The 13,655-nt window shown below is 41.8% G+C and overlaps 1 protein-coding gene across 5 annotated transcripts in view; it reads right to left on the bottom strand.

The window, feature by feature from the left end:
• The window catches only part of RUBCN (rubicon autophagy regulator), a 59,813-nt gene that overhangs the window by 11,115 nt on the left and 35,043 nt on the right, over positions 1-13,655 (bottom strand). For 2 of the 5 annotated variants that reach the window (XM_039250879.1, XM_039250884.1), the window contains exons 8-12: positions 10,227-10,322; positions 9,412-9,527; positions 8,267-8,477; positions 7,667-7,771; positions 4,989-5,063 (exon numbers count right to left, since the gene is read on the bottom strand). In XM_039250879.1, coding sequence (XP_039106810.1) covers positions 4,989-5,063; positions 7,667-7,771; positions 8,267-8,477; positions 9,412-9,527; positions 10,227-10,322 — 603 coding nt within the window. The remainder of the gene's footprint in view (positions 1-4,988; positions 5,064-7,666; positions 7,772-8,266; positions 8,478-9,411; positions 9,528-10,226; positions 10,323-13,655) is intronic. The other 3 variants (XM_039250880.1, XM_039250883.1, XM_039250881.1) reach the window with 3 other exon arrangements.

Raw genomic sequence — 13,655 nt, forward strand, 5'->3', positions numbered from 1 at the left:
AAGAGTACTAGTGAAGAAAAAAACTCTAGGCAATAGTAGACCTTCATAGACCATTTAGTTTGTAGCATTCCTTTGAATATTGAATAACACTACTGCTTTGGATTTGTACATAAGTCTTATCTTTACACCCCTGGAGTGTTTTCTACATAATAGGCTTTCAGAAAATATTTCCTAAATAAATGATTAATTGGCTAAAAGCAAAAAGCAAATTTCAGCCTGTTGGGAGTGACAGAAAAAGAAAAATGAGAGAAAATCATAGACAAATAACCTTGAATAAAGAGCTAACCAACGTTGTTATTGTAAGGCCAGGCCATTTAGAGAAAACACTGTGCATCAGAAAGAAGTGGTGATAATTCATGGTTGCTAAGGAAACCATTGTCTTCAAAAAGCTACTTAGCAGCTCTTCAATCTTACAGAGAGAAGTCATGTTTTCTTCCAGAGGAAAAAAAAAATCATCCTCTGCTCTTAGGAAAATATTGTCAAGTCATACTTCACCATGCTTCTTTTTTTTTTACCAGAGGTACAAAGATTTCCTAGCTAATCATGAATACTTCCAAGAGTGGGGAAGACCACACAGGTTTGGTTGCGCCGATCTTCCCCTGAGAGTGGAGAGGGGGAAGCAGTGCCTGACCAAAAGAGATACTGGACACTGGCCAAGTACCATGAAGGCCCTGTGGGTACTGGGTCTCTCCTGCATTCTGTGAACTCTCTGGTCAGTTCAAGCATATAATTAAATTAGTGTGGTGAAAACACTAATCAAGGATCTGGATAAAAGTAGACGAAGCTTGGGGCGCCTGGGTGGCTCAGTCGGCTCAGGTCATGATCTCACAATTCGTGAGTTCGAGCCTCACGTTGGGCTCTGTGCTGACAGCTCAGAGCCTGGAGCCTGCTTCCGATTCTGTGTATCCCTCTCTCTCTGCCTCTCCCCTGCTCATGATCTGTCTCTCTCTGTCTCTCAAAAATAAATAAATGTTAAAAATAAATAAATAAATAAATGTTAAAAAAAAAAAAGTAGACGAAGCTCTCAGGCAGAAAACTAATGAGTTAAACAGAGAGGACAAGGCCATTCAATTGGATGGAAGTTAACATAATTATGAAACTTTTAATTAATTATTTGACAAGTATTTTTTTCTAAGAGAACTGATTTCACATTTCCCATGCTTTACATAAAGCTATTGCTACTGACTGAAAAAAGAAAATCAAAATTATAAAAACAATTTAAAAAATGACATGCTATAAGAATTTTTCCATGTCCAGACACTGGTATTGGGATGATCAGGAAAGAAATGGTTAGAACCTTGGTACCCTAGCCAAATCTGCATATTTTTAAACAAAGTAAGGCACAGGAAGAGAGTCGACTTCAGAATTTACTGACCAGTTTGACGCTGGTTTCCTTCCTGCCTTTCTTCTAGCAGATAAGGTGATACCCAACACATGTGGATATCCAACTCCAATGTATTTTCTGTAACAAGTGACTAGAGAGGAAACTTTTCTAAATGGAAAATCACAATTACTGTGTTTTTAAAAGTGAAAAAAAATGTATTTAAAAGGGTAGTGTGGGGAGAAACACTGGTTACCTTGAATTGGATATAACTTAAATACTTGTCAGAAAACATAGTTTCTGAACTTCTTTCTCTATATAGTGTGCCAGTTAAAAATCTATTGCCTTTCAGCTCAAACCCTGCCCTTCTTTGTGTTGGCTCTAGGATAATGGAGCTGGACTCAAAACAGTGGCCCTCTGCCAGCTGGCACCATGTTAAGCTTTGTCAGTAGAGGGCACTGGAGGGACACTGAAGGAGGCAGGCATTTCTCTTGCAGACCCTGGTGTGCTCCTCTAGGCAGACTCCTTCCTGTAGAACATGTGACTTCTCCCTTGGGGACGCAGGCCTTCATGAAGGTGGCCTTGAAGCAGAGTGCCACTAGTGGTACTTCTCAAACAGCTTCCCCAGCACCTCCTGGCAAAGCAGGAGCCACAGGCCTGGCACCTCCCATGAAGCAACTTGCCCCAGCATCTCTTGAGTTCTGAGGCACAGCACTTCCCTAGGGACAGCCTCTGCCAGCACCCCACAGAATGGTTTCCTGGTGCCGTTGGCATGGCACCTCTCATGGACAGTATCCCCAGGCACTCTCTTAGGGCTGCTCTGCAGCCACAGAGAAAGAACTTCTCTACCTCTAGTGAGCCGGGCGGTCTGGATCTCAGCCGTGTGGATATGATCCTCTTCTATGCTTGTTCCTTCCCCAGTGCTCCACCTTCGCCCTATACTGACAGCTACTTACATCTGCTATTCCTGTATACTTTAGGGTTCTTGTTACTCCTTATGAGCCCGTCTCCCATGACTTCAGTCTCACATGATAGTTAATAATTCTTTATTTTAAACTTTCCCTATTCAAATTACTCTGTCTCCTGACTGGACCCTGACTAGATACATGCATGTAGAAGACTGAAATTCTAGAAGAATCTACAAAGGAAGATAAAGAACAACTGATGAAGCTGTAATAAAAGGCGAAGGAGGGGTGAGGAACAAAACTCTAAAATGAAAGAAGTTTTAAAGACTGGGATTGGAAGCTTATAAATGATCTCATACAAATTTGGCAGATACTGTAGAAAGAAAGTGATGAAGTGAAAGAAGCCAGACGCAGAAGATCACATACTGTATGATTCCATTTATAGGAAATGTTCAGAAAAGGCAAATCTATAGAAACAGAAAGACGAGCAGTGAACTGTGGCTTAGGGTAGGAAGGGAAATTAAAATATTTTTTAATGTTTATTTTTGAGAGACAGACAGACAGACAGACGGAGCATGTATTGGGGAGGGGCAAAGACAGAGTGAGACACAAAATCTGAAGCAGGCTCCAGGCTCTGAGCTGTCAGCACAGAGCCCAATGCAGGGCTCAAACTCACGAACCATGAGATTATGACCTGAGCCAAAGTCAGACACTTAACCAACTGAGCCACCCAGGCACCCCATGGGAAGGGAAATTAACTGTAAATGGGCACAAGGAATCTTACTGGGATGATAAAAATGTTCTAAAACTAGATTATGGTAATGGTTCCACAAGCTGATAAATTTGCTAAAAATTACTGAAATAGGTGTTGATGAATACAAAGCTTTCTATGAATAAGCCTTCTGAGATCACAAGGTTTATATCCACTTTACTGCTAGGAGGGAGTAATTTCCAAATCTATTTCCTTCAGAAACACTTCTGTTCCATATGTTCTACTCAATGAATCAAGAAATATGATTATATCAAGCAGAGTATTACAATATGCAGAGTATTCATCATAGATGATGTAATAGGGTGCTTAAGCACTTAAATTTTCCCAAGGGTGTTACGGATTTTAATCTGATAGTATCCTCAGAGGCTCTTCAATACATAGATCACTTAAGATGATCAAAAAGAAACACATCTATAAACCTCATTAGTAATCAGGAAGATTGCTAATGAGAAGTATAATAACACTTTTTAGAAAGAACTTCATACCATTAATAAACCAGAAAGATGAAAAGCAACAGAAAGCAAAAAAGAAATCTAGTGTAAAGAAAGATGAATTCTAAGTTACACTTTCATAAATAAGAATCTCTGTGTAGAAAGAAGGTAAACAAGCCACTTCTTTTGAAGGAGGCCTGTTCTGATTGCTTTCCCTCCAACTCCCATAGCGTGCTGGGATTGTGGGGCACAAGAAAAAGTAGTTTTCTAGTTGAAAAATGTTTCATGTATATAAAACATACAAATGTATAAAAAAGGTATAAAAATGTATTTTAAAAGCTTTAAAGCTCCCAAAATGGGGAAAGAAAAGATGCCAGGAAGATCAAATAAAAGTATGCCTTATGGTTAAAGCCGACTGAATATGCTCGTAAGGAGAAATGGCTGGCAGTCAGCGAATGTAGCCGCGAAAGGACTGTATTTGTAAACACATAAGAGACTAGTTAAAAAGTGATAGGATAATTATATATCAAGCAAGGGAAGACTATGTTACAATATGTTACGTTAGAATAAATTACAACAGTTTAGAAAAAGAGAAGAAGAAAACTGAATTTTATTTCTCCAATCTTTATCTGATCTTACATAATTATTTCAAATTCTAGTGGCTGATAATATTAACAGTTAAAATGATCTGTTTAGGGGTGACTGGGTGGCTCAGTCGGGTTGAGTGTCAGACTCTTGATTTCAGCTCAGATGATTAACTCAAGGTTCTTGGGATTAAGCCCTGCATTGGGCTCTGCACTGAACAGCGTGGAGCCTTCTTGGGACTCTTTCTCTCTCTCTTTTCTCTCCCTCTCCTGCTTGTGCTCACAATTACGCACATGTGCACTCTCTCTCAAAATAAATAAATAAACATTTTTAAAAGTTACAAAAAAATAAATAAACTGTGTAATAAAAAGTCCTGAGTTTTCCTGTTGTGTGTTTTAAAGCCACTCTGAGTAGAAAACTGCTACTTTCAGTTAACCCTACCTACGGAAAGCCTACTTGCTTGAATCACAAAGCAATTACAAAGGCTAAACATTTACAGCAGTAAATCCGAATTATATACAAAATACCAAGAAGGGATCGCTTTCTGCAAATGGCTCTGCAAATTCAAAACTCTAAAGACACACTATGCTTTCACGTCATTCTATCACACTTTTGCTGTCTGAATGGGTGGCAGTAGCTTAGCTATTGATTTGAACTCAAATTTCTTCTCCTGACCAATGCTTTCTAAACTGTCTACTACCTCCATCAGCCACAATGACTACTTAGTCTACAAATATCACTGCAGGGAAGAATCAACAAGGACAATCTCTGTGAGGAGGACTGTTGGAGGTCCTGGTCCTATAAAGAAGAAAATGAGTATTTGAATTATTACTAGCTGGCTCAGGTCTGGTTTTTCCCAGCTAGTTCTCTAAACCTCACAGATAGGTGTCACAAGATAAAGAATGTACAAAAGGTGATGCAAACATTCACACACATGCATGTATGAGCACACTCACACTTCCAACACAGGCTACCTGAAAACATCGAGGCCATTGACACTGAGAGTCCGTTCTTTGACATGTGAGTCAGGTTAGATCCTTCGCTACCATCTGTGATAATGATTATAAAAGGGGGCCCTTTAGTATTCAGACAGGAAGTAAATCAATGAGAATGACAGTTCTATACCACATGTTCCTGGAAATCAGGACTTGACTTGGCTCCAAAAGATGAAACTGCTTTTAGGAAGTTACATCCATAGGAAGGTGCTCAGTATCAATTGGAAGATAGTTACTGCTGCTTCCCCAACCCGGCCTGGTCTTAAAGACCTCCTAAGGTAGTGGTTCTCAACCAGGGGAGATTTTGCACCCTTGTAGGTAATTTGTGTAGAAGCCCCTGATGATGCTAAACAGTCTACAATGCATTGGTCAGTCTATTACAACAAAGAATTATCTGGCCTAGAGGTTGAGAAACCCTACCCCGAGGTCTTTTCCTTTAGGGATTTCCGTCCTGAATTGACTAGAGTTAGCTGATTAAGCAACTCCTCTGGGGCCATAAAGGCAACAACAGTTTTCCAACAGGAGTGACTTCATGCCACTCCCAAGCAGGCTATTTCAAATTTGGCTCCTTCCAGACTGAACAGCTTCCTCTGGCTCCCTGCTTTGCTACAAGGCACAGACTTAAGTGTTAAGTGGACTGTTCCCCACCCAGTGAAGCAGTGTTGTAAATTTACATTAATACTACTCCTATGAAACTCTAACTGCTGATCTCAAGAGAAAGGGCAGAACCCTTTATTGTCTTCTAATTTGGAGATCAAGCCAATCAAAGACTGTGGCATACAAAAAACAATATATAATTGGCCTCTGCCTCGTTTTCAGCACAAAGCTCCTAAAACCTTTATGACTTCCAGAGTGACAGGAATGTCTTCTGTTATTCATAATGAGCTCCTTTCCATTACATCTGAGTTTATGCTAATGAGGTGACTCACTCTTGAGGAATATCCAGATAACTTCAGGATGGGGCTGGCTGCCAGAAGAAAAACCAACCACCAGATTAGAGGATTAGAATTTTTAGCCCCATCCCCAAACTCCCAAAAAGGGAGAGGTGGTGCCGATTGAACTCAATCACCAAAGGCCAATGATGTAAGCACTCGTGCATACCTATGGAATGAAACTTTGATAAAGCGTTTTCACTTGTAATGAGGTTTGGGAGAGCTACATGGTTGGTGAATATACTGATGTACTGGGAATATAGCACACCTTGACTGCATGCACAGAGAAGTTCCTGTGCTAGGAAAACTTTGGGACCGTGCCCTAAGTACCTCTTCATGTGACTGTTCATTTTTATCCTTTATAATAAACAGTAATCTTAAGTACAGCGTTTTCCTGAGTTCTGTAAGTCATTTTAGCAAGTTATGGAACCTGAGTTGAAGAGGTGTCTTGGGAACCCCTGAGTTTGTAGCTGGCTGTGGAGAAGAGTAGGTAACCTGGCGACCCCATTTGTGGTTGGCATATGAAGTGGGTGTACCTGTGGGACTGAGCCCTTAACCTCTGGGGTCTATGCTAACTCCAGGAGTTAATGGCAGAATCGAAAGGTCAGGATACTCAGCTGGTATCAGAGAATTGGAGAAATGTTGTTGGAAAACCACATACAAACAAACCAAAAAAAGAAAAAAATGGAGTTTTAAGTGGCTATTATTGTCATGAAAAGAAATCAGATGTTAAAGAGAGAACAGAAGGAAGACTTCCTAGAGACCTGGAAAAATATGTACAAAAATTGTATTTCTGAATGGGGAAGAAATCCCATTCAGAAGCTACCACCTCGGGGAAGCTACCACCAGGTTTCGATTACTACCGGAGGTCTGGGCAGGTGAAAAGTGAATTACATCAACTGTCTAGATTGATATAAATAGATCTATAAAAAATTTATTCATCACCATCTTACAATGGAGAATTATAGAGTCAATTCACCTCTATAAGAAAATAACTCTTAGTTTCACCCATGGATGAAAGCTTATGTCCCTGAACTGCTTTTCAGTTGGTTGGTTTGTTTGTGGCACTGATGGGAACTTGAAGAAATGTATGATTTGCGGGAACGGATTAATCCATTAATCATGAGTTAACCGGATTTAACATAACTGCCTTCCCAGATTAGAACCCTTCCCTTTCTCTATGCACATGCTTACAACAACAACCACAACAAGGGTTGGTGATTCCACTAAGTATGTTAGCGCTGGTAGGACAGAATAAAGCTCTACTTTGTAAACCTGATTTTTCCCCTCTTTCTTTCCCCCCATGACTCTTTCTGTTCTTTTCTCTTAAGATTATAACAAAGCTCCTTTTAAACATTTTGAAACAATTTCGATTGTGTTATAGAACATAAGAGAGTAAGATTCTAATTTCATGCAAGTATGGGCCAGCCTTAGGCTGTTAGCAGGAGGAATCAGAGTGAAAATCCAAGAGAAAGTGCAACTGAGGAGACTCATCAGGGTGACTTCAACAGCCAGGCCCCTCCACCTTAAGCACTTCTTTTTCTGCTTAAATTTTACTAAAGGAGCTTTGTTTTTAGCAAGAGAGGCTGTCTCTCAGTTATTGACACAGTCCATAATGTACCATACTGAAGATTGTCTATACTTACAGAAAGCTTCTCAGTCTATGACTTCAAATTCAAAGAGACAGGCAATGAAAGTTGCTTAAAATAAAGTGTCACTTTTTACCTTGGATTTCAAATTCATCAACTTCATCAGCAGAGCCAGAGTCAGAGAATTGCGTTGAATCATGTGAGCTAAACTGGGAGCTGCTAGAAGTGACCCGAAAGCCTGCTATATTTAAAAAGAAAAAGAAAAAAAAGGTAATAAACAGAACAGAAAGTGGTCTCCTACCCCTAAGGTCACAATGGAAGGGACCTGGTATGACTTCAACAGAGAAGTGAATAGAACCTTGGCTGGGAGTTACAATGGTGAAATGGAAACTAACTCTTCTTGCTGGCTATTCCCCATTTTATTCACGACACTTTGAAGGTTTCAAATAAACAGAAGGTACTACTATCTGGGAAGTGACTCTGGGACCAGCAGGCTTAGTTGTCATATCAGAAACCTACTTTTTGGAAGATATTTCTGAGGTAGGAAATGGATAAACTCAAAGACTCTGGGTCTGGCAGGAAAAAAATTAGAATACAAAAAATCTTTCTGACAGCAGAGAAACTCTTAGCTGGGTTATGACATCTCAAAGTGAGACAAAAAAGAAAGCTCACAAGGCACCAATCTTATCCTAATGCCCTACAGAAGCAGAACTGAGGAGCTCACAGCCTCACTCACTTCCATGCTCGGTATCCTGATACCCAGGGAGCAGGTTCTTGGTGCGAATCTGCTGGCGACGAAGGCGGATCTTCTGCTTCAGTTCCTGGATCTCTCTATCACTGTCTTCCTCCTCCTCTTCTTCCTCTTCCAGGCACTGGCTCATCATGTTGCACTTCATTAGCTCAATGGCAGCAATCAAGGACTCTGAGATGCTGAAGTGGGCATTCTCCTGGGAGAAAGGAGAGCATCAAAGAAGTTGATTAGCAAGGGGCTAGGTATGTTGAACACCTCACTGGCTGTAATGCTGAAAAGTAGAGCTTCCTTTTTTATTTTTTTAATGTTTACTTATTTTCGAGAGACAGAGAGTAGAGGAGAGGCAGAGAGAGAGGGAGACAGAGGATCTGAAGCAGGTTCTGTGCTGACAGCAGAGAGCCTGATGTGGGGCTCGAACTCACAAACCTCGACATCATGCCCTGAGCCAAAGTCAGACGCTTAACCGACTGAGTCACCCAGGGGCCCCTGGAAAGTAGAGCTTCTAAGACATGTGCTGCTTTTATTCAGAACACTCGGGGGAAATGAACAGTTCCACTATAAGGAAAGCTGATGGGCAAAACAACGGTTCTACATTCTCTTTGCTCTCAAACCTGCCATGCCTGGCCTTCCTGTCCTACTTTACATAAAAATATGATAGAAAAGAAGTCCAGAATTTAATATCAAGGTCTTTCCTAAAGCATATCCCTGTACACAAAGCATTAAGGTAAACATAATATCTCAAGATAAAGTGCTTTTAAGCTATAAAATCCTACAAAAACATTATTTATTATATATCGGAGCCTTAAAACAAAATACAGAAGTTGATTCTGGAAACAATTTTTACCTAAGGTTCCAGGGTCAAGGAAACAATAATCATGTGGCTAAAATTCAATACTTCTCTGCCCAAGGTACCTTCTAAGACAAAATCGATAATATTTTTGGACTCAATGTGGAGCATAGATTCCCCGAAAAGTTCTCCAGAGACGGAACGTGTTGAGCTTACCTTTAGTTTGAACTTGTTTTTACTGTGGTCTTTGCTCATGTTACTACTGTGTACCCAAAGCCTCTTTAGAAGAAATGGCCAGATCACCTAACTCCTGAGCTCTTCAGTAGCCCCTTAGATTTCTTACCTTTTCCAGGTCTGCACAGCTTCCAAAGTCTTGCTCAGACAGGTAGCTGATAAGAGACTGTCCTTCTGATGGTCTTCGGAACATGCCCTCCCCTGAGCATAGGTACTGCCCGCCCTCTGTGGGAAAATGGAATGTGGAGGTGAAAACTCCGACTTGGAAAATAAATCTGTAATAGACAAGCTTCTTTGAGAAGTCTGATGATTTTACCACTAATAATGCTCCCAAGTTCTCCCAGGTTAACAGGTTGGAAAGAAGAGGACTGCCCTCTAAAGGAATTTCTCTGAATCTCAGAATCCCATAGCACTAAGCCTCTTGTTTAAAGAATAGTAGAGTAACAGAAGAGAGCCCAGAGACAATCCTTTTACCATCCAAATTTAAAGATGAGATACTTGCTCTCCTACCCTACAAAAAATAATACTAAAAACCTGTGCTGAGAATCAGACAAGGAAACAAATAGCTTCCTCCTGTGGAGCTTATCTTCTCGTAATTCGGCCCCGACACTCACAGGCCTCCTTTCAAGGTTCCCCTCTCACCCACTCAGAGAGCCATTCCATCTGGATTGACAGACATTCATGGTGATAACACCCACAGCATAAGAGAGGGTGGGACCCCTAAGTCAGAAAGGAGCAAGAGAAATGGCGGGGCAGTGTGATTTCTAGCATGGGGGCTGGAAATGATGATAGGAAGGGTGAGACTGTACAGTGTGTACCCTCCCCAGAGCTGACATGAGGCAGACGACTCAGAGCTTAGCAGGCACAAGGGGAGGGCAGAGAAAAGACACAGCTGCAGCCCTGGCCTTCCTAGTGCTCACTTACCATACTCCATGTACAGAGAGCTGGGTGTGCTGACTTCACTGCTTTGGCCAGAGTAGGGCAAGGGGCCTTTCAACTTCGACTTATCACTGCAGGATTCTAGTGTCAGTGACCACCAGGGAGTAAAAACACACATACGAGGTGAACAACAGATACATTCCCAACTTTGGAGTTTCAATATTTAACTGCTCCCATTCCCAATGCCCTCCCAAACAGGAGAGTGATGGCACAGCAACACGAAACAGTCCAAGAATGCAGGAACACATGGAGGAAGGGAGACGGGGCGTCAGTAACTTCTAAGAGGAAAAGAGAAAACATAACCCAGAATGCAGCAACACAAAGGTGGAAAGAATCAAATCAAAGTAGACTTATGAATGCAGTTCTTTTTTCTTCCATCTTCTTACCAAATGTTCTAGGAATACCAGCCAATTTCTCTCCTCTTAACAAAAACCAATGTAGAAAACAGCCCTCACATGGTAAAACAAAGATAAACACACTGAAACTTCTCTGATACCTTGACACTGGGTTCTTAAACAATCTCAGAAGGGTTACACTAAGGAAATGCTAGGATATGGCCTCTCTTGAACCTGAAATGAACCTGAAAGTTGTCACACCTACAAATTTAACCCACTTCTCAATTAGCTGAAAAACAAAATAAAATCCAGCAATGTCCTTCAAAGAAGCATCAAGACAATGCTAGAGAAGCCAAGGATGATGGCCCTGTATCCAAAGGGATCAGTCACAGGGCTGTAGGCCCAGCCTTACTGGAGAAGGAAGGGAACGGTTTCAAGAAAAGCCTGACAAAGTAGGAAGTGGCTGGGTAGAAGTTTTCAAGAACAATGAGAGTTGGGAGTAGGCAGGGCTCGTAGGAAATGAGAAACTGATACTCTCCCAAGGAAAACACAAAATTTCCACTGCTACAGAAGGAAAGGCAAGCAGAAAAGCAGGTGGGGGCCTGAGAAACGAGGAGGATGCTCTGGGAAAGTGAATGACCGAGCCGCAGCCAACCCACTTCCCCCACAGAGGGTGCCAACTTGTCAGCTGCTCCTCTCATTAAAAAAATGCTACTCTGTGGTAAGAGGTAACTTTGTGCTTTCCTTGGGTCTCAAAGATTTCTATCGGTCCTAGCACTGAGCTTTCCTCCTCACCGCTGATCTAAAGACAAACCAGCAGTCTCCATGATGCCTTGGTTAAGAAACTATGACTTGCAAGTAGTTTAATTAAGTGCACAGTAAAATTAAGTGCACAACATAAACTCCCAACACTAGTACCCTATTCCTTTACAACATGTACAGGCCGTCCAGCCTTTGCTTTCTGAGCTCACTGCCTCCTGATGCTGCCCATTCAAATGAACAGCTCTAATTCTTAGATTTCCTCACACTCACTTGAAATCTGTCTTGTTACAATTTCTCATCTCCTTAAGAATAACAGTGTTCTTCTAAACAGTGGTCCTGTCAACTTCCTCCTCTTTAACCTTCTCTCTTCCGAGTTTACATACTCAGTGGCTTCCCCCATTAGCACGAGGCCACCATTTTCAGTCCTCCCTCACCACTCTCTCTGGCAAACACTCTACTGTTAATACCTCTATAAACCCAGAATTGAACACAATCTTCAACTTGAACACCACCGTGAAAACCAAAGAAACAGACTTAAGTCACTAGAAAAAAACCTGTACAATGGCTGGAATGGGGGAGGGGTGGGACTTACAAAGGAAGGAAAATAGGTGAAAGAAAAAGGAAATGGGACTCTAGGAGAGGCAAAAAGCATGCATCCACATCCAAGACCACGGAAAGGGGAAAAACATTCTGGTGTTAATTCAAGAAAAATAAAGTAATCCATAGTTAAGTACTCAGTTATAAGAAAACTTCTGCCACTGATTCATCATGATGCCTTAGACAACGAGTGGGCACCAGTTTCACCCTTTGGGCAAAACAGGATTGATAAATTTTGATTCTGCCGCCCAGAGCTATTGGGAGACTAAATGAGGCATCTGAAAGTCATGCATAGAAAACATACTATGCAAAATATCAGTGTCATTTTAGAGATGGGTCCAAGAATCACAGCAGGACTGGCCAGACTTGATTTGACACCAGAATGGAAACGAAGTTCTAAACTAAACAAGAGGAGGAGGTGGCAGACAGAAAGGAGGACTGGCTCCCAAACCTGCAATGGGATCTTCAACTATAATGGTGATATTCCTGGGGCCTCCTGTACGTAGACAGACAGGTGCAGAGGAGAGTCCAGAGAGAGGAAATGAGAACAGAGAGAGTGAGAAAAAGAGTGTCCTTTTATCTAGCAGAGTTGGGGACCTAACTCCCAAGAGGGAACCCTAGTGCTGAAGTACTCAGCTACTGAACCGTAGTAGCTGACTCATACAAGAAGCTACACATGACCCCCTCTCCCTCAGACCCTTTTGCTTAGGTTTTCTCTGCTCTCCTTTCCAGTGCAGGTTACCGTGGTTTCTAGAATCCACGTGGATTCAAGAATGGGGGCAGGGAAGCGTCCCAGGCTCAAAGACCAGTGGCCTGGAGTACAGTGGACAGCAGGCCTGCAGCAGGAGGTGTGAAGCGAGGAGCTAACCCAAGTACTCTTCACACCTAAGAAAGCTTGTGGGAAGGCAGGTTTTGATTTGGAGATTTTTTTTTCCCCTAAAGAGTTCCAATACCCGAACTGCATCTTGAGTAGAAAATGGAAAAAAAATTGTCACTCAGAAGTTTCAGATGAGGGCCTCAGCTCTCACCTTCCTAGAAAGAACAGAGAGAAATCAATGGCAGCTCCAGTTGCTAAAGGAAATCTTCATCTTTTGCTTTTTAAAAGATTTTTATATATTATTTTTATATTTTTTATATATTATTTTTATATTTTATTTCTGGGGCTTTCCCACCCAGAACTGGCTTTGAGCCCAGAGATCCATGTTATACTTGCTGTTATGGAGACTCTCCTACAAATGAACCCCAATCAAAGCCTACCAGACACTAACAACCCATGACAGAAGATGGCAGGGAGGTGGCAAGAGCAGTGAGCCCCACCTCTCCCAGGCCAAGGGTGCGCTCTGCTAGCAGCTGCTATTTGTGTGAGGGAGGGCCCAATGGCCAGGGCCTCCTCCCCTGGCGGCCGTCCAACCTGACTTAGTGATGCAGTGGCCAGCCCCACCTACTTGTTTCCTAGGTCCCATCATCTGACACGCACTATATCCCTAGTTTTAATGAGGAAACTCCAATGTCACTTTGCCTCTCTCATACTGGTGTGACACCTGACCAAACTTCTCAGGAATCACAGAAAGGGGAGGAATTTAATGGGATTATTTTTAAATAATATATATTTTTTAATGTTTTATTTATTTTTTTAGAAAGAGAGAGACAGCGTGAGCAGAGGAGGGTCAGAGAGAGAGGGAGACACAGAATCTGAAACAGGCTCCAGGCTCTGAGCTGG

Source organism: Hyaena hyaena, unplaced genomic scaffold (assembly GCF_003009895.1).
Source record: "Hyaena hyaena isolate Hyena2069 unplaced genomic scaffold, ASM300989v1 scaffold_382, whole genome shotgun sequence".
Taxonomy (NCBI): domain Eukaryota; kingdom Metazoa; phylum Chordata; class Mammalia; order Carnivora; family Hyaenidae; genus Hyaena; species Hyaena hyaena.